This window comes from Mastigoproctus giganteus, chromosome 12, assembly GCF_048544385.1.
Source record: "Mastigoproctus giganteus isolate SK-2022 chromosome 12, ASM4854438v1, whole genome shotgun sequence".
Lineage (NCBI taxonomy): Eukaryota > Metazoa > Arthropoda > Arachnida > Uropygi > Thelyphonidae > Mastigoproctus > Mastigoproctus giganteus.
In genome coordinates, this window is record NC_143586.1 from 78,974,968 (window position 1) to 79,001,505 (window position 26,538).

At 39.3% G+C, this 26,538-nt stretch overlaps 1 protein-coding gene across 1 annotated transcript in view; it reads left to right on the plus strand.

Moving 5' to 3' along the window:
• The first annotated feature begins 1,215 nt into the window (after positions 1–1,215).
• LOC150077213 (carcinine transporter-like) overlaps positions 1,216–26,538 on the plus strand; it is a 43,469-nt gene continuing 18,146 nt past the window's right edge. The window contains exons 1-2 of the mRNA XM_090385816.1: positions 1,216–1,617; positions 15,812–15,915. Coding sequence (XP_090241942.1) covers positions 1,216–1,617; positions 15,812–15,915 — 506 coding nt within the window. The remainder of the gene's footprint in view (positions 1,618–15,811; positions 15,916–26,538) is intronic.

The following is a 26,538-nucleotide window of genomic DNA, read 5'->3' on the forward strand; positions in this document are numbered from 1 at the left end:
TAACGCTTACTTTGCAGGCTATTGTTCTCACTAGTTTCACAACACCAACTTTATGCTCATTCGTGATAAGAAAACAGTTGAGTCGTGGATACGCACGACACAGGTCGAAATTACAGCGACATGTTGTGATTTCGACCCATATCACTAAGAAAATTGATCTCTTCAATAAAAGGAACACTCCTTTCTTAGAAATAGTGGAGTCGACTGTATGAGAGGAGAGAAAATGAAATGTAGGGAATGGAGGAGAAGAAAAAGCAGACAAAAAAGAGAGAGGGGAGAAGAATGAAGGAGAGACGAAATGGGGGAACAAAAAACAGTGTAAGACAGAGGGAAAGGAATAGAGAGAGAGAGAGAGAGAGAGAGAGAGAGAGAGAGAGAGAGAGAGTGAAAGAGTGTGTGTGACAGAGAGAGAATTATCAAGTTATGAAACTAATAATACTGCGGCAAGAATCGATAGCACCTAACCCTGTGTCCAGTACACTGTGATCGTGGAATTAGTGGTATGCAAGGTCAGATAAAGAGTGACGGTTCTTCGTTTTCTTCAGGTCACGCGTTGTTTGAGTTCTTTGTACTTCATTTTTTTCGCTCTCTTAATAAAAGAATGGAGTTGCAAAACTCCTTACAGACTTACTCGGATAATAGCACTGGTCACAGTAAACACTTTGTAAACATTTCTTTCAGGTATTCATATGCTTCACCTCGGCCTCATTACCTGCTTCCAAAGGCCAACGTTCAGAGAGAGAGAGAGAAAGTATGTATGAAAAGTGAATTTCGTCACAACGGCTTCTCGCTGCTAAATGGTTACATCTGCCGTGTAATAAGACGATGCCGTTACGAGTTATGTAGGTGAATGTCCCAGATGGCACCAGTTTCGCTGTGTACCTGATACCCTTACTTAGCAGTACTGTGTTTCCGAAGTACCTGTATTTTTAATGCTCCGCCTATCAAGCACATCCTTTCCCCCTTATTATCCCCAGAAACGGAACGGTGCACTTTTTATCACCGTCACCTTCACTCATTATTCTTGCACAATTTTTTTTACTAATGAACTGCTATAAAGAATGTACGAATTAAGAACTTGTCCGCAAACAAGGCGAATCGTCATGCCTTTGACTATCCTTTTTCTGCTCACTGGCGGAGTAAAAGCGGTGGTCACGTGACTTATGCGAAGTTTATATATAACACAGAACCGCGCGAGAAACGAATCGAATTGCCATGGATTTCGAAGCTGTGATCGAGGATGTGGGCGGTTATGGCAGGTACCAGAAGCTGATGATGATCCTGTTCCTTATCCCTGTTAGTTTCATCCTGCCCTTACTCACGATGAATAACCTTTTCATGGTTTCGGAGCCTGACCACTGGTGCCGTGTTCCACAGGTCATGACTTCGAACCTGTCATTTGAACTCCAAAAGCAAATAGTTCGACCACAAACTGAGTTTGGTCTTAATCAATGCGAAATGTTTGCTGTGAACTATACCGAAATCCTGTCTGGCAATCGGAGCTCAGCAAACTGGACGGGGGTCATCAGGGAACTGCGAACTTCTGCAAAGACTCAAAGATGTCCTGATGGCTGGGTATATGATTTGTCCACTCACGGAGAGACTGTTGTATCTCAGGTCAGTATTTCATTCACATTTAACTTCATCGACTATTACTGTTTTTATTATTATTTATTAATTATTTTTTTTTATAAGCTGGACACTTTTAGTAGGAAGTTTCCGAAGATATAGCTATACTGGAACCATTTAGAATATGATGATTTATTTCATATACAAACCATAAATTATCCAAATTTAGTTTGTATTTGGTTTTTATTTAAAGAGAATATCATTTTGTATTGGAGTTTGAAAATACAATGTTCAGCCTGCATATGTATAGTTCTATTCAACAGTCCCGAATCTGAAGAATGCACCATCACCCTGTTGCATTCTTTAGATGCACCAGAGTGATGTTGCTTCGGTGCGGGGGGGGGGAACAAATATCCCCTCTCAATCCATATTTAGAGAACTAGTACATGATTCCTACATTTTATTCAGATATAATTTACTGCTTTTAATTTCATTTTTATCTCCTGTGCATATTTAAAAAAAAATTACAGTTTTATTTTGTATACCTGCGCAAGTAAGTATTGTAATAACAATATGTGCAATGAGAAGTAAATAGAACATCAATTTTCAATGTTCATTCACTCACTTTGAGTGAAAAAAATATTTGTCTTCATGACCAGAAATAAAATAATTCAAATTAATTGCATCACCAGAACTTGTTTTTAATGTACAGGGTTAGGCAGTAGGATTGGTTGGTTTTGGTGAATTATTTTTAAAAGATGCCCTGTAAATTAAGAATTTTAATTCTTAACTTCTGGGCTGTAAATTAAGAATTATTGTCTCCACCGTTCTCCCAACTCCACTAATCACTTGGAGCTCTTTGACTTTCTCTCTTTGCAACTTGACTTTCTCCAGTCCAACTTTCCTAACAGTGAGGTATTTTCCTTGGTGATTTTAATGTTCACAACTCCAGCTGGCTTCCGTTTTCTAGTCACACCGACCTAGCTGGTCGAGACGCTGAGGCTTTTGCAATTTCTAATGACCTTGCACAGATTATTCATTTACCTACAAGAATACCGGACAATCCCAACCATACAGCCAACACGCTTGATCTTTTTCTCACAAACAACCCTTCTAAGTACACGGTTGAAGTGAGTGGTCCTTTATGTACCTCAGATCACAACTTGGTGATTGTCTCTTCTCCAATGGAGACTTTACCTCATGGTTATTCCCAACCTCGTATTGTTTGGCATTACAAGAATGCCACAAAATGGGATGACCGGCGAGATTTCAATTCCTTGGTCGGATTACTGCTTCAAAACTTCTGATGTCAACGTTTGCTCAGATCGTGTCAGTGAAATTATTCTTGTAGGAATGGAATCCTTTATTCCACACACCACTTTGAAATCTCGTCCTTTATCAAAACCTTGGTTTCCCAATAAATGTGCTAAGGCTGTTCAAGAGAAGAACTAACGTTGCATATCGTAATTGGCTTGTTTCCAATTCTTCAGTTTCATTTTCTGCCTACACCAAATCTCGCAACAATTGTAAAGCAGTCATTAATCAGTCCAAACTAGATTTTGAACAGGTTAAGAGTAGAAAACTTGCTTCTTGTCCTAATGGTAGCCGAGCATTCTGGTCTCTTGCCAAAGATATTGGCCGCAACTTTTGCCCACCTCTGTCAAAACCAGATGGTTCTGTTGTCGCTTCAGCCAAGGATTGACCTGCTAGCATCCCATTTTTCTTCCAACTCATGTATTAATGACCTTGGTAAAACACCTCCCACCATTCCCAACACGCTCCATTCAATGCCTCCTGTGGTCTTCCATCAAAAGGATGTCAGAAGGACTTTGACGATTCTCGATGCTAAGAAAGCTCCAGGTCGTGATGGTATTTCTCCACTTGTTCTCAAAACCTGTGCTCCTGAACTTACTCATGTTCTTTGCCGCCTTTATTCACTTTCTTATTCCAAATGTGTTTTTCCTTCTGCTTGTAAATTTGCTCATATCCAGCCAGTTCCTAAAAAGGGTGACAAATTCCTCCCATCCAATTATCGTCCCATTGCAATTACTTCTACACTTTCTAAAGTAATGGAGAAATCAATTAACCGCCAACTGTTAAACTACGTAGAAACCTTCTGTCTGATCAACGATCGCCAGTACGGATTCCGTCAGTGTCAATCCACTGGTGATATTCCGGCTTATGTTACCCATTTATGGACAAATTCAATGGAAAAGTTTGGTGAAACACAAGCAGTTGCTCTTGACATCTCAAAGGCTTTCGATCGTGTTTGGCATAAAGGTCTTTTAAACAAGCTTCCATCTTATGGTTTGCCAACTGTTTTTTGTATGATGGTAGATGGGTTCTAACTCTGTCTTCTAACTGCTCCACTAATGCTGGTGTCCCCCAAGGTTCAGTTCTTTCCTCCACTCTTTTCCTCTTGTATATTAATGATCTTCTTCCATTGACTGGAAATCCTAACCATAGTTTTGCCGATGATAGCACATTGCATTCCACTTTCCATTTTGAAAAACCTTCCCTGCTCAATCAGCTTCAACTTCTCGAATATCCGCTACCAATTCCTTAAATGCCGATCTCCAGGTAATTCTCCAGTGGGGCAAAGACAACTTAGTTGATTTCAATCCTTCTAAAACTCAGTCTTGTCTTATATTTCGCAAAAAGGATTCTTCTCCTATGCTTATCTTTGGTGACACTCCGATTTCTAGGCAAAATGATATATCTCTTTTGGGGATTACCCTGACTTCTAATCTTTCTTGGCACAAGCACATTACAAATATTGCTTCCTCTGCATCTAAAAAACTTGATTTTCTCTTTTGCTCTCGGCGTTACTTTTCTTCCAAACAGCTGTTTGGAAGAAACAGCTATAACGGATATCATAAAACAGTGGTGTTCAACTTTTCTTGCAAATGAGAAAAGAACTGGGTAATGGATGGAATATATAAGGATCCAACGAGCGGCAGGAAAAAGATGATTCCGATTATGTAGGAATAACGAATCAAGACAGCGTTGGACAAATCATAATAAAGAAGTAACTGCGACGTTACAGGAAATGGACGTCAAAGCAGTAGGTATCGACGGAACAGCAATGGAGTTTATATGGTAACTACAGGAAGCTGGGTTAATGTATGTGCAAAGGTACCTCCGTAGCCGAGTGGTCAGGAGCGGGAGTGCAGTAACACACGCTCTTTGAGTAGAGGGGGCAGTCAGGGATTCAAACCCCTGACTGCTGAATACGGTCTATCTGCCAACCCGCACTGGACCATCGTGGCAGATTATGGTTGAGGAGGCTTCCATCCTGCAGTGGGTTAATAATGGCTGCACTTTACCTTTTTTTTATGTGCAAGGAGGATGGCTAGAAATTTTAAGGTTACAGGTAATGATACCCACGGAAAAGAAAAGCCATGTGGTGAAATGTAAAGCTTTTAATTTTGGTACTGCAAGGGGCAAAGATGATGTTAAGAATATTGAATATGATTAGGAGAATGAAGGAAAACGGGGAAGGACAGTTTGGTTTTAGGAGGGAGAGAGGAACAAAGGATGCTATACGTGTGATGAGAATGTTGATATAAAAACTTCCCGAAGTGAAAAAAAGTGTACGTATATGTTTTATAAGTTTAGAGAAGGCTTTTGATGGAACCGACCGGGTTAAATTAATGAATATACAGGGTGATTCACTACCAGTGCGACAAACTTGCAGGAGGTGTAGGGGGCACAAAGGCTAATTGGAATCACATAGCATTGCAGGGTCCGAAATGCCTTCGTCATGTGGTAGAGGACGTTGAACAGCGTGTGAACAGCGATCCCGCTGGAAGTCAGCATTTGCGAACCGTTTCTGTTGAAGAAACCAAGTAGCAAAAGTCCTCCGGAGTGGATAATCCGCAGGCTCCAATGATTGGACGCGTTGCAGATGGTATGAACTCATTTGGTTTGTTGACAGTATCCTCCATACAGTGGATTGGGAAATACCCAATCGTTGGCCTATCGCTCGAATACTCGTACTGCCTTCTGCAAGACGTAGGACATTCTCCTCATTGTCTGGCGTCCTCGTCGTTCGCTCTCGATTCATGGTACCTCTCGCGAAACAACCAGTCTCACGTAACCTTCTGTGCACACGTGCGAAAATCGTATGATGAGGAGCACGCTTGTGCGGGAAACGTTCCTGGTATAAGCGCAGAGCGGCGCACCCGTTATAGTCCGCAGCTCCATATGCGAGGTGCATGTCGGCCAGTTCAACGTTTGAATACTCGTCCATCCTACTGCCTCGGGAACCGGTTCGCAAATGTTGATTTCCAGCGGGATCGCTGTTCACGCGACCTCCCGTTCAACGTCCTCTACCGCATGACGAAGGCATTTCGGACCCTGCAATGCTATGTGATTCCGATTCGTCTTTGTGCCCCCTACATCTCCTGCAAGTTTGTCGCACTGGTAGTGAATCACCCTGTATTGTAAAGGAGAGGAATGTATTGGAAGGACAAAAGAATGATTAGTAGATTGTATTCGAGAAATAAAAAAGTATTAGTTAGGAAAGGTGACAGTGCTAGTGCACACATAGGAAGAGGTGTGACACGGGTGTTGGCTGTTCCCGACTTTAATCAATACATATGTATAAAAAATGGCTAATTCATTTGATAAAGGAAATATGAATGCTATTGAGGTTGATATGATATTGAGAGTGCTAAATTTACAGATAAAATGGTATTTCTCGCAGATTCTGAAGGATGATTACAGATATTGGTTAATAGACTAAAGGAAGGTTGTGGCAGGTTTTCAATGAGAATAAGTACCAAAAAAACAAAGTTTACGAGAGTGGGCCGTGAAACTCGTTGACTAATTATTGGAATAGGGAGGGAGGGAGAGCGAGTAGAACGTTAGCGAGCATTGGTATTTGAGAAGCCTAATGGTGGAAGAAGCCAAGAGCAACAGAGGAATAAGAATAAAATTAGAAATGGGTAAAAAGCTTTTGAGAAGTGAAGAAGAATATTATGTGGAAATTGGTTTAAGAAAAAGATTGGTAAGATGTTTAACATGGAGCGTGGACTTTATGGAACAGAGACGTGCAAATTGGGAATGAAAGATATTAAACGAGGACAGAAAAAATAAGATGGGTCAATAAAGTGAGAAATAAGGTTTTGAGAAGGGTGGGTAAGTAGAACAGATGTCTGCCTGAAATATAATCAGAATGCGAAAGAGATCAGGCCTAGACATGCGTTGCAAGGTGAAGGATCGGCGAAGGATCTGATGGAAGGAAAAGTTGACGGGAAGAGGCTCAGAGAGAGAGTGTGAGGAAAAATATTATAGGCGAAATGAGAAATATTTTGGATATCGGGAGATATGGATAAGTGGTTTGTGGTCGAGTTGTATGAATAAATATAAGATATGGAGAAGTTTTGTTCTGTTAAGTTCTAGGCTTGAACTTCCCTCAGCAGAACACTGGTGATGATACCGAGTATATTTTCTTTTTATTTTAACATGCACACTGTATATAAGGATATTGAAATGTTAATTGCGTGTTTGTGTTCTGCGGATGAAAAACCTGAGTTTCTGGGAGGAAAAACCATGCTATCGTCGCCTGAAGCCGATTAACTCAGCTACGTTGTAATATGCTGTTGTTGTAAGGTCTTAGGCGCATCAGCAACTTCTGCCACATTGTGCTCTATATAAGTCTGTCAATTGCGTGCATTCTGTAGTTGGTTTGCTGGACGAAAACCGCGAGTTTCTGGGAGAAAAAACTAAAAACTATGCTGCCGTAGTCAGAAACAGACCAAATCAGCCATGTTGTGAAAAAGACCCACAAACATTCCTCGCATCATTGATGGGATTCAAAGTCAGGCTTTTTTCACTCGGTGTGAGAGGAAGGTGATTATAATCCCTGTGTAACCTGCAAGGGCTAGGGAACAGGAAAAAGAACGGAGGTGGCCAGTGGTTATAACACCGTCCTCTCACGCTGAGTGAGAAATGCCTGCGTTTGAATCCCGTAAATAACAGGAAGAATTTTTATGGGCCATTTTTTTATTATTATTTTTTTTATTACAACATAGCTGAGTTAGCTGATCTCAGGCAAGGGATTCATGTTTGTTTGTGTGTGTGTGTGTGTTTTTCTTTTTTTTTTCTTGCCGGAAATTGGTTTATTCGTCTTGAAAACAGCAGACCGAACGAAAAGCACACGCGGTTTCAGATATAATATGACACCTCATAGCTTTATTTGCTTTGGCACTTAATACACTACTCACTTAACTGATCCGCTTCATGGGGCCCTAATATATATATATATATATATATATATATACACACCAGTCAGGTGCCTCCTGAGAGATCTGGTTGCTAAACTTTGCAGTCAGAACCTTCTAAGCCATTCTTCATATAAACATTGATTAGATCCCTCGCCAATATTGCCCTTCTTTGAACCCTTTCTAGAAGCGCCATGTCATTCTTCAGGTGTGGCTTCTAGATATGGACACAATGTTCTAAATGCGGTCCCACCATCGTCTTATATCAACACATCCTTTGATATTACAACTTGGCAGCTTATATAATTAACAGTCGGCTCGCCAACTTGGAATAGCTAATCATTACAACAGGTGAAACCTCGACTCATAATTAAAACCAACCAAAATTTAATAGAATACTTGCGCGATCCCAACAGAGCGGGTGATAGCACACTCAGAAATCATATAGGCATACAAAATGTTGTTTACTTTTTTAAGCCTAATGTGAAACTTGAGAATATGCGGCCTATTCATTATTTGCAGATCCGAACAGAAACCATTAATTTTAGAACATATATTCTGTTTGTTGTTATCAAAATATCATGCTTCTTTAATGTGCTACTGCTGATGGTCCCTTTACTTTCGAATATTTTTTACGGATTTTGTTTTCAACGGAACTCTCGGATGAAAGCATATTCATACATGTGCAGTCACAATCTCTCAGATATGACAGAGCACTTTTTAAGAAGGGGTGAAACAGGCCTCGGCTTACTTATATATGTATGAACTTTAAACTATTTGTTATTTCTATCTTACACGGATAAGCGTTTTATACATTCTTTGAAGAACTAGAAAAAATATTCTGCGCATTCTGTATTTAGAAATATTTGAAATTCGAATATTAATAAGAAATCTTAAGCAAAATAAAGCTAAAAAAAACATTTATATATTCTTTATTTGCCTTGAAATATTCTTTCCTAATGTCCTTCTTCAATGATTTAATTAATTAAAGGAATAAGTTTAGGATTAACTCTGCTAGATCAGCCAAGGATTGATCCTCATGCTCTTCATCATATAGTCGGCCTAACTCGGGACAGTTACGAGTAAAATGTGCACTATTTTCATTTTTAATTTACTGTGATTGTGTATAAGTTTGCTGTGATTTTCCTATTATTTTGTTACATTTAAGTTTACTGAAATTAACAGAGAAATACATTATATTTTTATACAAGATGGTTCTTATATCAGTTTGTCGAGAAGAAAATTACTGAAAATATTTTAAATAATTCATTTAAATGTCATAAGTAACATAAATAAAATATGAATATTAATAAAGCAATACCAGCATGAAATTGACTTCGAGATTTAAATTGTACAAATTAATATTAATTCTCAGTCAAATTAATTCTCAGTGAACTGACATGTGGTCTATATTTTTTTATAATACAGGGTGGGCCATATGTCCGTTTACAGAAGAGATACAATACGTGAATTAAATTACTGAAAACAGTTTGAATTTTTATTTAGATGTCATAAATAACATCATATGAATAAAATATTAACAAAACTGACAATGTTAATTATATCCTTATGGTTACTAGTTAGTGTCTTACTTGTGTAAAATAAAATAAAAAAAAAAAAACAAGGGCTTTCTTTATTATCATAGATATCTTAATTATATTTAATACGCATGTCTTTCTCTGTCTGTCCGTCGTCTGTATTTATCTATTCTTTCCAGTGGAGCAATCTTGCGAGTGGAGTCAGGATATCAGTTACTTAAAAAAAAAAAAAAAGCTTTTGCTATTTTTAATATTAGATTAATACTAATAAAGAAAGAAATTGATTCAAGATTTAAATTTTGCATATTATTTCTCAGTAAACTAAGAAATAATATGGTGGTCCAATGACATGGTGGTCCATGTGTCAGTAAACTGACACATGGACCACCATGTGTCAGTAAACTGACACATGGACCACCCTGAATTACAAAAATTCTTAATTTTTTTTTTTTAACAGATATTTATTTAAAGTATACCCAGTAAAATAAAATAAAATAAAATATTTCCAGAAGCTTTCGGAACTCGTGTCCCTTTCTCAACTGACAGAATTTTTAAATACATTACAAGCAAACTGTGGCACGTTACTCATTCGTCATTGTTGTAGCACGGACGTGTGCTGCCTTGCGCCAGTGATCATCCATCAATAAAACGGTTGTCTCCAGGATTGGATGTATACGCATGCCTTTCTGGCGATTTAATGCCTTAGGGTTGTTCATTATGTTTAGTGACTCTAGCCATAGGCGGTGGCGAAAGTGTCGCGCGTGGTCCACTATCTCAAAGTCGCGCTTGGGGTCAAGATCGTGGTTGGTAGCCCAAAAATGTTCTGCAAGCGCGGACTGGTCAGTTTCGGCAAGCCGGATTGCTCTGTCGTGTTCCGTGAGGCGATCCTGGAGACGTCTCGATGTCTCACCTACGTAGCAACTGTTACAGGCCTTACAGGTGATACGGTACACTACATTGCTGCGTAAGACAGGTGTGACAGGGGTCTTCACACTGGAGACAAGTGAACGTAGGTTCCTACCTGGTAATTGTACACATTTTATGTTGTAACTTCTCAGGATCTTCGAGATACGTCCTGACACTCCTGGATAATACGGAATGTAGGCGGATGATATGCCGACTTGCTTCGGAGGTCTTGGGTTGGAAGTAAGTTCTTGTGCCTGTAACAAGCATCTGTTTAGTACATGGGATGGATAACCGCATCTGGTTAAGTCCGCCTTCACACGGGAGATCTCGTTACGTCTAATTGTGTCGGTGCTGGAATGGCTCCAGGCCCTGGAGAACAGGGTGCGGGCAGTGCTACTGAGATGGCTTGGAGCGTGGCCGGACCCGTAGTTGGTGAATTGACCGCACCACATGGGTTTGCGGTATACTGAGGTCTCTAGATGTGGGCCTACGCGATGCACTAGCACGTCCAGAAACGGGAGCGAACCGTCCACCTCTGATTCTACGGTAAACTTGATGAAATTGGATAGAGAGTTGAGGTATTCTAGTAGTACCGTTTCAGAACCACGTGGTATTATGGTAAAAATATCGTCGACATATCTACACCACGTTGTAATAGGTGTAGGTGGGTTCTGGTGTATCTGCTTCTCCAGATCTTCCATGGCGATGTTAGCTACTACGGAACTGACAGGGGCACCCATAGCAGTGCCATGTACTTGTTTGTAGAGTGAGTCTTCAAAGGTGAAGATGCTGCTAGAGAGGCATAGGTTGAGGGCGGTACAGATGTCATCAGTGGATAGTGACGTCCTGGATTGGAGGCTTAAGTCGCTCTCAGGCCGTGCACTGCGCCAGAAGGCTCCTTGAGAGCGACTTAAGCCTCCAATCCAGGACGTCACTATCCACTGATGACATCTGTACCGCCCTCAACCTATGCCTCTCTAGCAGCATCTTCACCTTTGAAGACTCACTCTACAAACAAGTACATGGCACTGCTATGGGTGCCCCTGTCAGTTCCGTAGTAGCTAACATCGCCATGGAAGATCTGGAGAAGCAGATACACCAGAACCCACCTACACCTATTACAACGTGGTGTAGATATGTCGACGATATTTTTACCATAATACCACGTGGTTCTGAAACGGTACTACTAGAATACCTCAACTCTCTATCCAATTTCATCAAGTTTACCGTAGAATCAGAGGTGGACGGTTCGCTCCCGTTTCTGGACGTGCTAGTGCATCGCGTAGGCCCACATCTAGAGACCTCAGTATACCGCAAACCCATGTGGTGCGGTCAATTCACCAACTACGGGTCCGGCCACGCTCCAAGCCATCTCAGTAGCACTGCCCGCACCCTGTTCTCCAGGGCCTGGAGCCATTCCAGCACCGACACAATTAGACGTAACGAGATCTCCCGTGTGAAGGCGGACTTAACCAGATGCGGTTATCCATCCCATGTACTAAACAGATGCTTGTTACAGGCACAAGAACTTACTTCCAACCCAAGACCTCCGAAGCAAGTCGGCATATCATCCGCCTACATTCCGTATTATCCAGGAGTGTCAGGACGTATCTCGAAGATCCTGAGAAGTTACAACATAAAATGTGTACAATTACCAGGTAGGAACCTACGTTCACTTGTCTCCAGTGTGAAGACCCCTGTCACACCTGTCTTACGCAGCAATGTAGTGTACCGTATCACCTGTAAGGCCTGTAACAGTTGCTACGTAGGTGAGACATCGAGACGTCTCCAGGATCGCCTCACGGAACACGACAGAGCAATCCGGCTTGCCGAAACTGACCAGTCCGCGCTTGCAGAACATTTTTGGGCTACCAACCACGATCTTGACCCCAAGCGCGACTTTGAGATAGTGGACCACGCGCGACACTTTCGCCACCGCCTATGGCTAGAGTCACTAAACATAATGAACAACCCTAAGGCATTAAATCGCCAGAAAGGCATGCGTATACATCCAATCCTGGAGACAACCGTTTTATTGATGGATGATCACTGGCGCAAGGCAGCACACGTCCGTGCTACAACAATGACGAATGAGTAACGTGCCACAGTTTGCTTGTAATGTATTTAAAAATTCTGTCAGTTGAGAAAGGGACACGAGTTCCGAAAGCTTCTGGAAATATTTTATTTTATTTTATTTTACTGGGTATACTTTAAATAAATATCTGTTAAACTATGGACCCCAGTACTCCAGGCCCATTTGTCACTATTTTTTTTTTTTTTTTTTTTTTTATAAAATGTTTCCAGAAGGTGGCCATTCACGCAGAGGCACAAATTCAATATGGTTATAGTTACAGTCATAATCAATTTACAACTATAGTATTTGTTACTTGATGCTTATTTGTAGTCTTATTACTGCTCTTCATTTAAAGTGAAACAAACATTGCACAAAATGTGTCTGCGTAGAATTACAATAATTTTACTGAGAGGTTTTTGTTTATTAGAATTACTTTATAAAGATGTGTTTTTACCACATGAAATGATCAATGAACTGGATATATTTCACTAATTGGCTGTGTTGAAACAGAAGGCAAAAAATGACTCGCACGACCTCTTACGGAGATGGCTGTCAATACAACTCGAATAGCTTTGTAAAAAAAATAACATTAAATGACTTCGTTACGTACAATGTTCTAAGGGAAAAAAAACTCCATCAGATGTCGCAATAGGAATATAAATGTCGGGAACTGATAATCATTTAGTGGAAATTGTGCAGGAATACGAATTATGCAAAAGAAATAATTAAGGTAGTGATTAAGTACAAGGTGCCGCTTGTACCTTCATAGAACATTGAGTAACAAAATTCATTAAATACAATTAATGGTGCATATGTAAATTCACTTACGAATTTTTTACAAGGTTATCTGTTTTTGCGAACGAGAAGCAATGGTAATAAAAAAAATAAAGTGAAAGAATTGCTGACATTTATTGCAAACACCTGTTGAGAAACAAACCTATAGAAGTGAACGGGGAAAAAAATTCAGTGAAAAAACAGTTCTTATAAACTGGAAGCGTGGGTACTAGCAGTTAATTTACCTTCATTATCTACACTAATATTTCACTAGGCTATCAACATTTAAATAAAAAAAACCTTATTTTGGGTCTGGGTAATCTAAAGATATACCAAAAGCCAGTTATATCTATTAGGAAACATACTAACTTCTAGAATGCATAACACTATATACAGTACTAGAAATTTAATTCTCGCTGCTTATAATGAAACTTTTTTTTTTAATTCATTAAATATTCTGATGATGTAAACGCAATTTACATTACGGTCCGAATCTGCTTCTAGGTACTGTTAGGGTCGTCAGGCTCTGTGACACACATAAATGTGTCGCTTTACGCTTACAATTATGGCAAGTTTATTAGTAACACTATATGATTTACGTGTCTATGTTTCCAAAAAAAAAACAAACTAAAATACCTTAACCTTGTAGTTAAAATTAGAATTAATACAGCACAGAGAATTAATAGTAATTGTAGATACACACTTCTACTTTCACTATTTACAATCCGTCAACGCAACTTTGATTTCACTTAAGGCAGAAAAGAATCTTAAATTTTTCTGAAATATTTTTATTTTATTTATTTCAAATATCGCCTAATACTGAATTCATTTCTTAATAAGTTTTTGGAAGGGGTTAAATTTTCAGTAAACTAACAGCCTGGGTGCAAAAAAAAAAAAAAAAAAAAAAATATATATATATATATAAGAAGAAGAAGAACTCTTTATTATATACAGAAAGCACATTGCTGTATACAACTCCCTTCACGGCTACAAGCCAGGGTTATGCAAATAATTTAGGTTATTTGCATAACCGTAAGTTATTGCCACAGCACCACTACTCAGCTGTACTGTACTGTATAAAAGCAAAGCAGTCTCTTCAAAATCATACAGTAGCTGTTTGCCTGCACTACAACAGCAATACCAACAACGTTGCAGGAAAAGGCGCTATTAGTGAAGCTGTACTATCAGAACAGCAACAATGCAGCTGCAGCTATCAGAGAATTCCGGCGTCAGATGCACATAAGGCTCACGTGGACCTATGACTGTTTGTGCTGTCCGCAAAATGATTGCAAAATTTGAAGTGACAGGACATCTTGGTGTTCAACCAGGTAGAGGTCGAAAACGAGTGGACTCCTCTCGTGTTGAAGATGTAGCTATGGCTGTCGTGGATTTATCAAGTCAATCTCCATTGTGATATCACAAGTGTGCCAATTGTTTCTCGTGAAGTGGACATGCCGTATTCCACTGTAAAGCTAGTAATGCGTCAGGTGTTGCGGTACCATCCTTACAAGATGCACATGCCACAGCTAAAGCATGGTGATGCAGATATTCGTTTCACATACGCACTTCAGTTTCTGGCGCGAATGACAGTGGATATCACTTGGCCATGGAACACCCTTTGGAGTGATGAAGCCCACTTATGCTTAAATGGACAAGTGAATACGCACAACTGTCGTATTTGGGCAACAGAAAACACTCGAGTTATCCAAGAGGTCCCGTTGAATTCTCCAAAAGTGACAGTGTGGTGTGGATTTACCGCCACATTCATGATTGAGCCATATATTTTTGAACAGGTAACACCGACTTGTCCCCGCACCTGTTCCGTCACTGGACAGCGATATATGAAATGTTGGCAAATTTCGCAGTACCAGAGCTCCAATAACGTGGGTGCCTTCAGGATACCATATTCATGCCGTTCCACCGTTGTGTCCAAAGATTGCTAAGGCAACACTTTACAGACGAACGGGTCATCAGCCGTTGTTTCCAGACATCTTGACCACCCCGATCACCCCCATGCGACTTCTGGTTGTGGGGTTTTTTTTAAGAACCTGGTGTATCGGGAAGGATGTCAAACTCTGGCAGATCTGAAGGACAGCATTAGACGTCATGTGCTGGCTATTACGTTGACATGTTACGTTCTGCTGTAGAAAATGCTGTTCTTCGAATGGAAACTGTTGTTGACCAAAATGGAGGAGACATTGAACAACTGTCGCGCTGTTCAAGTGATTTGTATTGCCACAGCGCCGTATAGTGACAAATTTTGTAACTACTTTTTTTTCCTCCAATAAACGGCGAGCGCATTCTTTATTGTACCTGTTGTCCAAATTTCTCTTCAGTACGAGCCTTAGAACTCGCTCCAGAGCCCTCTACATAGGGATACAATAATTTTAACAGCAATTATATATATATTATTACTCATTTATTTCTTATTTACACACCGTGATAGAGTTAGTCGGTTAAATGGCACAAAAACATAAAACCTCCAATTGCTACCAGAATACGGACACTGTTGAATTCAATACTTACAAGAAAAAATTAAATATAAACAAAATTTTTTGTTATATAGTGTTATAAAACAACCAATCAAGTAAATTCAAGCTATCTTAACTTCAACAAATCAAGAAACATAAATCAGTTAAAAATAAAATAAAACAAATATAAAAAATAAATAAAATAATCAATATATTTAATTGAGTTTAAATGTACTATTATATCTGTTTCAGTGGGACCTAGTATGTGATCGTGCCCACTTGTCTAGTCTGGTCCTTACTTTGAGTATAGTTGGAAATGCTGTAGGGACTCCTATTTATGGTCATCTTTCCGATGGGTAAGGTATTCTTTTTTATTTCCTAATGTAACAGTGTTTCATCTTGCACGTGTATATGAGTGATAATGAATTCAAAGTTGCAGACTTACTCTGACATCTCCAGGAGGTGTCTGTACTCAGAATAAAAGATGGCTTTAGATTACACGATGACTTTTTGTGTACTTTTGTTTAATGCACGCATTCTCAAACTGTGTCGCGACCTCCTGGGGCAGTCAACTTAAAGTGGGGACGCAATTCCCCCCCTGAGGTTTTATATTTGATATTTTTAAATATCTGGCATTATTTTATGAAGTTATGTTATATTGTTGTTTTATTTGGCATATACACTCCCGCCTAAATTTTGGAATTACAGAGTATGACAAGAGTTTCCGTTATTTTTTCTGGAAATTAGGTGTGACAATATATATATATATATATAAAACATTACGAAGTATTTTAACATTTTTTTTTAAAATTAAGCATTTAAAAAATTTACAGCAAAAAATATTGAAATGACTAATATTAACAACCATAACTGATTTTTCATCAAAATATCCTCCACGAGATTTTATCACTGCATCACACAGTCGTGGCATTCAGGTGATTAATTTTATTATAGTTTTTTGATTAACATTATTCCAAGCGATCAGCAAAGTTTCTCATAAATTTTGTGATGGGCAGACTGGACGGTTTCGATGATCCCATAAAGGTTCCATTGGGTTTAAGTCAGGCGATTGGGGTGGCCACACCATAATTATATGACTGCTGGAATAGACTTCCATCTGTTGTTGTGGAAGTTGATAGCTTAAATAAATTTAAGGCTGAACTAGACAAACATTTGGAGTGACCAAACGGTGAAATGGGAAGGGTGTTTTTTTTTTTTTTTTCTTTTTTGCTGATGCTGTATAAGCTTGCTTTCTTGCATCATATGCCTCAACTAATGCTAATGTCACTGTCTGGAGTGGATGACATATGTCACCCACTCCAGAAAAACAGAAGCAACACCTATTATGATGGAACCATCACCGTGCTTGATGTAGCCACCAAACAATGTGCATCATTTTTGTTTCAGTTGATCATCTCACAAACTCTACTCTTGGATCCAAAATTTTCAAATTTGAATGCATCTGTCCACAATGCGTTTATCCAATCTTCAGTTGTCCAATGCTGATGGCTCTTAGCACAAGCCAACTATTTTTTTCAATTTTTCGGTTTTAATAAGGGTTTTCGGTCTGCTACATGACCTATTCATTCTCTGTTCCTATTGAACTTAGCTCAGATTTCAGGTGCAGTAATTTGTCGACTGCGTTTAGAAATCAATGTTATGGTCTTATCTAGTGCTTCCGTTGTTACGCGTGGTCGTCCTGATCGTGGTTTGTCCTTTAAACTGTTGGTCTTTTTGAATCGTCGTTTGGTACTACTTTAAATGAAACACCTAGTTTTTTTTTTTTTTTTTTTTTCAGTACTGCTTAACTGTTAATTATGGAATAACTTTCCTTATACAGTGTTATAATAGCACTTCTTTTCTTAACGCTAAGTTCCTATTATTTCACGAAACACAGAAAACTGAAACCAACACTTTCTGAATGACGGGCGTTCGACAATTCTTACTCCTCAAGTAATATTTTATTTCAAAACACTCTAGAATCATCTACAATATCGAAATAATACTCCCACTTTCTAGAATACCATATAATCATCTAGAACAGGGATCGGCAACCTGCGGCTCTTTGAACATGTAATTGCGGCTCTTTAACTTTTAGCCCAGATGACCAGAGCGGCAGGCGGCGACGTGAATATAACATTAGTGTCAGTGCAAGCCGCATACACTTCTCAGTTTAGTTTTCCTGCGTATCGCGAGCATTAAAAAATAATATTTATTAATGATTATTTATTAATAATAATCGTTAATAAATAATATTTCAAAACAAAAGTATTTTTTTTTAATAAAACACCTTTCCACTCTATTCCATTTCTTAAAAAGCTGCTCCCCCCAGCTTGAGTTGAGGTGCGGCTCTTCGGATTCTTTTTTTTCTTTCTTTTTTTTTTTTTTTTAAGTAGATCAACAATGGCTCTTCACTCAAAAAAAGGTTGCTGACTCCTGATTTAGAACGTTCTATCACATTCCGGAACCTTCTACACCTTTCTGGAATATTCTTGAATGTTGTAGAAATTTCTTAAATATTATTACGTTTTTGATTTTTATACTTAACAGAAAATATTTTAATAAAAATTGGTAAACAAATTAATCCAATTTTAATAAAAACTTTGAAAATTAAGAAAAATAAAACGTGATTCCAAACTTTTACTTAGGCGGGAGTGTAGATTAAAATTAAAGTGTAGTGTAGATTAATTTTTTTAAAAGTTAGCAGTACATTTATTTCTTGTCAAACTTTAATTCAAAGGAAATCATTAATTTTATTCATATGGGGGGGGGGGGTCTTAGAAATTCATTTATCATTTTAAGGGGTCGCGGTCAAAACTTAAGAAACTGTGCTATAACAATAAACTTTGTGTATCCATCACGCTAAGGGCACCATAATAGACTGGGAAAAAGGCCGAAAATAAGATTTACAAATTTTAATAAATTTTAAAATGTTACCACTAAATCCAGTAATACTACATTTTAAGTGTTTTAAATGGGAAAACTTTTTAAAGTATTTCCAGAATATCCGATTTTGGAATGAAGAGGGGAAACTTTTTCGAGTGAGGTCAGTGGAATTTTGATTCAATTACAAAAGGGAAAATAAGAGGGAAAAAAATTATGTGTTATTTATCGGAAATACTCTGGATTACAACTAAAATAAAGTTTGAGGTTATCAAAAATTCAACTATACTTTTTCAATTTACAGTATTTTTCCTGTAATTTTATTATGGATTATAAGCAAGTATTTTATAATGTTGTGATGTTTACAATCAGTATTAGTCTTCGCTTTTAAAAATGAAGATGGGAAAAATTGTTTTCTCTCTTACTTTGGAAGCTAATATAAATAAATGTGAATCTGTTTATTTGGATCATATACAGTACAATACTCACCTTTTAGAAGTTCAATATTATTTAATCACTTAAATGTTGGGCTTAGCCAAAATGGGTATGTCCGTCCTTAATTATTTATTGGGAGAAATAAGATATGATTATCTTTTTATTATTATCTTAATAATAATAAAAAGATAATCAAAGTTTTCACACGTAGTCCTCACATGAAATGAAACGGTCAACTCCTTTTTTCAAATACTGTACAGACTACATTAGGGAAGAAAAAGATAAGAAACAAACGGAATGCCTAATGGCATGAAAAGTCAACTGAAAACTTAATTTAGTTTTTCAGTTGTATTTTTTATTTATTTATTATTATGTATAAGTATAGTGCGAAAGCATCAATAATACATAGCCAAATCTGAATGAACAGAATATTAGCAAAGCGGCATCGTTTTAAGTTATATCTCATATTGTGAATACCTTCACAACGAGTTGCCATGATATTGCACTACTTCGAATAAGTAACGCTTCACCTGAGGAGAAGACTAATGTTACTTATTCTCAGATGGATACCACCACCCAGACGGCACCGTTTTGAAATATGGTATGGGATAATAGTTCTCGGTTATCCTCATACTATCCCTATTAGACTAAGAAAAGCAATAAAGATGTAGGAAGGTGATAGTAGGAGAGGTAGAGGAAGGAAATGCCGTAGAGGGAAGAAAGGGACAGTTACTCCTTCAACTCACACAGAAAGCGCATATATTCCTAGAATAGGCAACGCTTCCCCAGTGGGGAAGACTGTTGTTACCTATTCTTGGAAACTCCGGACATCATCAGGCTCCCCCTGGTGCCGTTTCAGGGCTATTTTGTATATGTGTGGGATAATAACTCGACTATCCACTTGTCCCTATTAGACTTAGAAAAGCAAAAAGGTAGAGGGAAAGTAATAGTAGGAGTGGAAGAAGAAAAGAAACGGTGTAGAAGAATGAAAGGGACAGTAACTCCTTCAACTCACACCACTCAAAAACTCCTCAAATAGGCAACGCTTCCCCAGTGGAGAAGGCTGTTGTTACCTATTCTTGGAAACTCCGGACATACATCAGGCTCCCCCTGGTGCCGTTTCAGGGCTATTTTGTATTTGTGTGGGATAATAACTCGACTATCCAGTGGTCCCTATTAGACTTAGAAAAACAAAAAGGTAGAGGGAAAGTAATAGTAGGAGTGGAAGAGGAAAAGAAACGGTGTAGAAGAATGAAAGGGACAGTAACTCCTTCAACTCACATCACTCAAAAACTCATCGAATAGGCAACGCTTCCCCGGTAGAGAAGACTGTTGTTACCTATTCTTGGAAACTCCGGACATCATCAGGCTCCCCTGGTGCCGTTTCAGGGCTATTTATGTATGTATGTGTATATCTACTCGAATATCCACTTGTCCCTATTAGACTTAGAAAAGCAAAAAGTAGAGGGAATGTAATAGTAGGAGTGGAAGAGGAAAGGAAACGGTGTAGAAGAATGAAAGGGACAGTAACTCCTTCAACTCACACCACTCAAAAACTCATAAACTCCTCAAATAGGCAACGCTTCCCCAGTGGAGAAGGCTGTTGTTACCTATTCTTGGAAACTCCGGACATCATCAGGCTCCCCCCTGGTGCCGTTTCAGGGCTATTTTGTATTTGTGTGGGATAATAACTCGACTATCCAGTTGTCCCTATTAGACTTAGAAAAGCAAAAAGTTAGAGGGAAAGTAATAGTTGGAGTGGAAGAGGAAAAGAAACGGTGTAGAAGAATGAAAGGGACAATAACTCCTTCAACTCACACCACTCAAAAACTCAAACTCCTCGAATAGGCAACGCTTCCCCAGTGGAGAAGGCTGTTGTTACCTATTCTTGGAAACTCCGGACATCATCAGGCTCCCCCTGGCGGCACCGTTTCAGGGCTATTTGGCCCTTCTTCGGTGAGTGGGTAGGTACCCAAGTGATGCATGATGGCAAAACAGTTATGAAGTATAACTCCACAATATGAGAGATGCCTGATGGTGTATGATGTATTTAGGGTATAAAGCATTTAGGGCGTAAGCCTCGAGCTATGGAAGCTAGACTATGTATAAGTATAGTGCGAAAGCACCGCATCACTCGGGTACCTACCCACCCACCGAAGAAGAGCCAAATAGCCCTGAAACGGTGCCCTCTGGGTGGTGGTATCCATCTGAGAATAAGTAACATTAGTCTTCTCCTCAGGTGAAGCGTTACTTATTCGAAGTAGTGCAATATCATGGCAACTCGTTGTGAAGGTATTCACAATATGAGATATAACTTAAACGATGCCGCTTTGCTAATATTCTGTTCATTCAGATTTGGCTATGTATTATTGATGCTTTCGCACTATACTTATACATAGTCTAGACTTTTTCATAGCTTGAGGCTTACGCCCTAAATGCTTTATAGTTTATTTATTATTTATTTTTTATTAATATCATGAGGCGCGAGTGGATAATTATCACTAATCAACAGTTGAATAGCAGATATACTTAAAGATATTTCTATATTACAATACAGCATTAAGCAATTCTGGAAATCTGCGATGAGAAAAACATTTTGCTTTAAGTTTCTTTTCCAAAGACGTATATTGGAAAATTCTGGTGTAAATACGACATAAATGGTCTATCGTGCTATGTGGTATTATATAATTAAATAAATAGGAGAAATTGTTAAAATATCAAAACTTGCCTGATAATCCAGTACTAGTTCTTGAGACGATAGTCCAACACTTGGAGAGATCACTGCCTCACAGAAAGACTTGTTTCCCGCATACTTCCGTTTTCCGCCATGCCATAAAAAAAGGAATACGTCCTGTGAATTAATTATTGAGTTCATTATAGGCAGACAAAGTGCTTTCAATAGCTCATTATAGTAAAAGACAATGTGATACTTGTATAATGGAAGAAGAAATATTTGTTTCCACGGAAGCTTGATTTATTAATTTTTTACTTATTTTTTTATACTTTCTACAAATCTGTTGCAGTGATACAAAAAAAAATCATAATAGTAACCAGCGGTACTTATGGATACTCATACATTTCTACTCTTTTTATTATTTATTATTATTATTTCTTCCTGGTGGGGGTTTCCACCCTGTGACGGGTACTGGTACCAAGTGCACAGGGTGGTTGTGATGTCCGACTATTACTGTTAGTCGAGGAACTCTGACTACCTTACAGGTATTCAGGATTACTACTTTCTGGAGTTCCTCGTAGATATTCTCTGGGAGGCCTATTGCTATAGACTCTAGTGTAGGGTAACTGGCACCATGCCGTCAGTTTACACGGTCGTTAGTTGTTCCACATCTCTTTGACCTCCTGGCTTAGGTCTGTGTACTTCCTGATCTTTTCCTCGCAGGTTTTCTGAAAGTTGATGATGTTGGACCCCACTATGTCGATCAGGTAGGTGGCCTTTTTCCTTCGTGTCAACGAGGGTTACGTCCGGTCTGTTGTGCGGGATCGTCTTGTCCGTTATTATGGTGTGGTCCCAGTACAGCTTGTGGGTCGGGGTCTCTAATACATTCTGGAATTCGTATTTGTAATACTGTAGAAGTTCTTTGATCGAGTTCCTTGGCGGTATTTCCTCGCTAGCTTCTGATGTATTATCCTGGCGACTTGGTTGTGTCTGAGTGTACTCCGTCTGGGTGACTCCCCTGCGGCGATGTGCTGAATATTTTCTGAGGCCTGGTGGCATCGTGGGCATGTATTATCGAGTTCCTTGGCGATGTATTTTTTATAGTTTCTAGTGTTGATTACTTGGTCTTGGATGGAGAGCACGAATCCTTCAGTCTAGGGGAAGAGCGTCCCGCTCGTGAGACATGCATTGGAGGCCTATCTATGTGGTTTTGATGGAGGTCATTGTAGTGTCTTCCTTACCCACCTTTCTATTTTCGTTTCTTCCGTTTGGCCAGGAAGGGTCTCATCGCTTAGGCTGAGGAGAAGTGTTGAATCCAGAGCGTTTGCACCGGGGTGAAAATGTAAACTTCGGGGGAACATGTAGTATATTTTTTATTATTATTTAATATTTGCAACATACGTGTTACAAACAAATCTGTATATTATATTTATGCATATATATATATATATATATATATATATATATATATGCATAAATACAAATATAAAGATTATGCATATTTATGAATGTTATAATAAGAGAATATGAGAAAACAAAATAGGAAACAAAAGGAAATATTTATTATTTAACATCTAAATACTAACAATCAGTTCACAAAAACCACATTACTGACAAATAATCACAGTTTAATAATATGAAAATCACATATTAAAATTTGCAAAAAAAAAAAAAATTATACAAATTATAATCAAACATGCAAGTACTGTATTGTAATAATCTTATTCTTTGCATGTGTATCAATCACTTCATTTATTAATTTTTCCGATAACTCATTCGGGCCCTCTAAGCTTATCTTCATGCATTCTTTCAATATTACAGTACAGACATATACAGGGTGTATCAAAAATGTTGGTACAAACGTTTAGGGGAGGTAGGTAACATCTAAAGGAATGTGAATCGCATAGGAACCCATAACCGGAAAAGTCTCCGTAAGTCGGTACACGGCGCTGTTCATCAGTTCGCGAGAGTGAAAATTTCTGGTTTACTCATTCAAGCAGTAGTCGCTGCACGAACAGCATGCATTGATATACGAACTGTGAGCTGGCAGACATGCACCTAGTGTATGGATTAGCAGAGGGCAATGGACGAGCCGCTCAACGAATTTATGGAGAACGCTTCCCAGACAGACATGTAGCGGACCACCGTTTGCTTGCGCGTGTGCATCAAAATTTGTGTGATTATGGGTCATTTAGAGGTAACAGGAGTACTGCGGGCAGACCACGTTCGACGCAAACTCCCGCCATGGAAGAAAGTGTGTTGAATGCCGTCCAGAATAATCCTACTACCAACACACGTACCGTTGCCTCTGCCTTAGGAGTGTCTCGTTGCAGTGTACAGCGTGTCTAGCACGACGATTCCTTACACCCCTTTCATCTCCAAAGGGTTCAGTTACTGCTTCCCCAAGATCATCCTGCACGTGTGGCTTTTGCGCAGTGGTTTCTCCAAGAAAGTTTTCAACACTTGAATTTTCTAGCCTATGTTTTGGTCACGGATGGGGCTTATTTCACTCGGGAAGGCTTATTCAATCAGTACAATGCTTATGTGTGGGCTCACGACAACCCACATGGTGTGCGCCCCCATGCGGCACAACATCGCTTCGCAATAAATGTGTGGGCAGGTATGGTCGGTGACTGCTTAGTCGGCCCATACCTGTTACCATCCCCCATGAACTGCGCTAAATATCGGATCTTTCTTGAACAAGTTCTACCAGGATTACTTGACGATGTTCCAGCAAATGTGAGACGCAACATTTGGTTTCAACATGACGGGGCTCCTGCCCATTATAGAAGGTGCGTTCGTGACCATTTGAACAGGCGTTTTGGGCGTCGATGGATTGGCCGTGGTGGACCCGTTGCCTGGCCCCCACGCTCACCTGATTTATCGAGCCTTGATTTATTTCTGTGGGGGCCCTCAAATCTATCGTGTATGAATCGCCTGTGGAGACGGAAATGGATCTCGTGGAGAGACTCGTCTGCGCTGCTGCTACTGTCAAAGAAACTCCAGGTGTGTTGGACCGTGTCCGCCAATCCATGCTGCGTCGGTGTGACGCATGCATCGCGTCTCATGGTGGAACCTTCGAGCATCTGTTGTAACATCATGAAATGCATCCATCTCGTACTCCATTGTTAATATTATGTCAAATAAATGTTTGCCACGGATTACTGTCTTGTGTCATTTCTGCTTCTTGTGCCTCTGCTACTACTTTCCCGTGACGTTTCCGGCTATGGGTTCCTATGCGATTCACATTCCTTTAGATGTTACCTACCTCCCCTAAACGTTTGTACCAATATTTTTGAGACACCCTGTATAATAAAAAGGATATAAAATGTATTGTTTATAGGCTGCGACTAAACCGTCTTGTTTGTGGTATACAAAGGAAGAATTAGTCATAAGTAGACCGTTGCTGTGAATAAAAAAAAAACAAATAAAGGGAATGTGAAAACCATAAAGTGAAACTGCTGACGATTGAATTATTGGCTGCAGACTCCCCTGAAAGCCGCGTGACACTTTATAATTACAATTACAATAGCATCTGTAAGGAACCAATTCATGCGAACCTATTTGCGGCCTGCAATCTTGTTTACGATATACAAACAAAGAATAAGTCACAAGTAGACCGTTTGTGTGAAACATTATCAAGAGGTGGTTCGTGTGAAAATAAAGGGAACCTGAAATATACGACATAAAACAAAAATGCGCCACTTGAAATAATTGCTTTTAGTTACAATTTGTGCAGCCAGAAATTAAATTGCCATTTAATTATTTTGAAAATTTCGTGTCTTTTGAATTTTAGTGATTTATTTGCGCCGTGTACCACCTAACAAGTACTACATTAACTGATGTGATTTTTTGTGTTATGTTTATTTGACATAAATTTATTGAATTCGTTTTATAAAATAAAAATTACTATTTTTCACCGGGGGGAATTTTATTCCACCGGGTTCCCCCCCCCCTGGATTCAACACTGCTGAGGAGGTATGCCATTTGTTTATCTTCCTTATAGCCTGGTAGAGAGGCGCTGTGTTTTTCTGGAAGTAGTCCTTCAGGTTCATAATCGCTTTCTTATGTTGCTGGACGAGGTCTGTCAAGTCCCTCCTTCCTTCTTACCAAGCCATGGTCAGTCTCTCCACGGCCGACTTCTAGTACTGTCAATACACTTATTCGCGATCTGTGATCGCGAATGAGTATATTAGCATTGGGACTGCATTAGTGTTTATCGCTTTAACTGTGTTCCCTCCGTTCAGCTTTGCTTTACTTGGCTTCTAGTCTCTCATGGTATTTTTCGGTCAGGCAGGCCTTTATCTCCTTGTGCTCTAACTGCTGATGCTGCATCATCCCCAGGTATTTCTAGGTTTCTCTTCCTGTCGTGGCTTCTGTCTCTTTACCAGTCTACAGCTGGTAGTATCGGCTAACTAATTTTCCCTGGTACAATCCATTTGTCTAGTCCAAATTCCATCCTAATCATTACTGAATTCTTCGGCGATCCGGAGCAGTTGCTGGGGTTGCTTCTTGGTTGCCGCGTAGAGCTTGTTATCATCCATATAGATCAGGAGGGAGAGGGTATACAGGTTGTTCCTTCCTTCTTTGAGGGTATATTTATACTTACTGTTGTTCAGCATGGTGGACAGGGTTTTGAGTGCTAGAGAGAACTACAGTAGGCTCAGAGCATCTCAAAGATTCCTTTCCTGATAGGGATCGGTCTAGTTATGGTGTTCTCCACCTTGACGGTGAAGAAAATCATAACCAGACCGATGCTTCCATGAAGTTTGTCGCTGTCGGATTGACCATGTAGATCTTCAGTGTCTCTGTTAGCTGTTATGAGGTACGGAGTCAATGGCCCTGCGGTAGTCCACGTACGCCGTATACATGTTCCGGTTCTTGTAGGCTTGCTGTATAACTGCCGCATCAACGTTAATTACTCTAGCATACCTTCCGCTGCTCGGCCATGATGTTCCGGCTCTCCAAGTGGTCTGATACCGTCTTG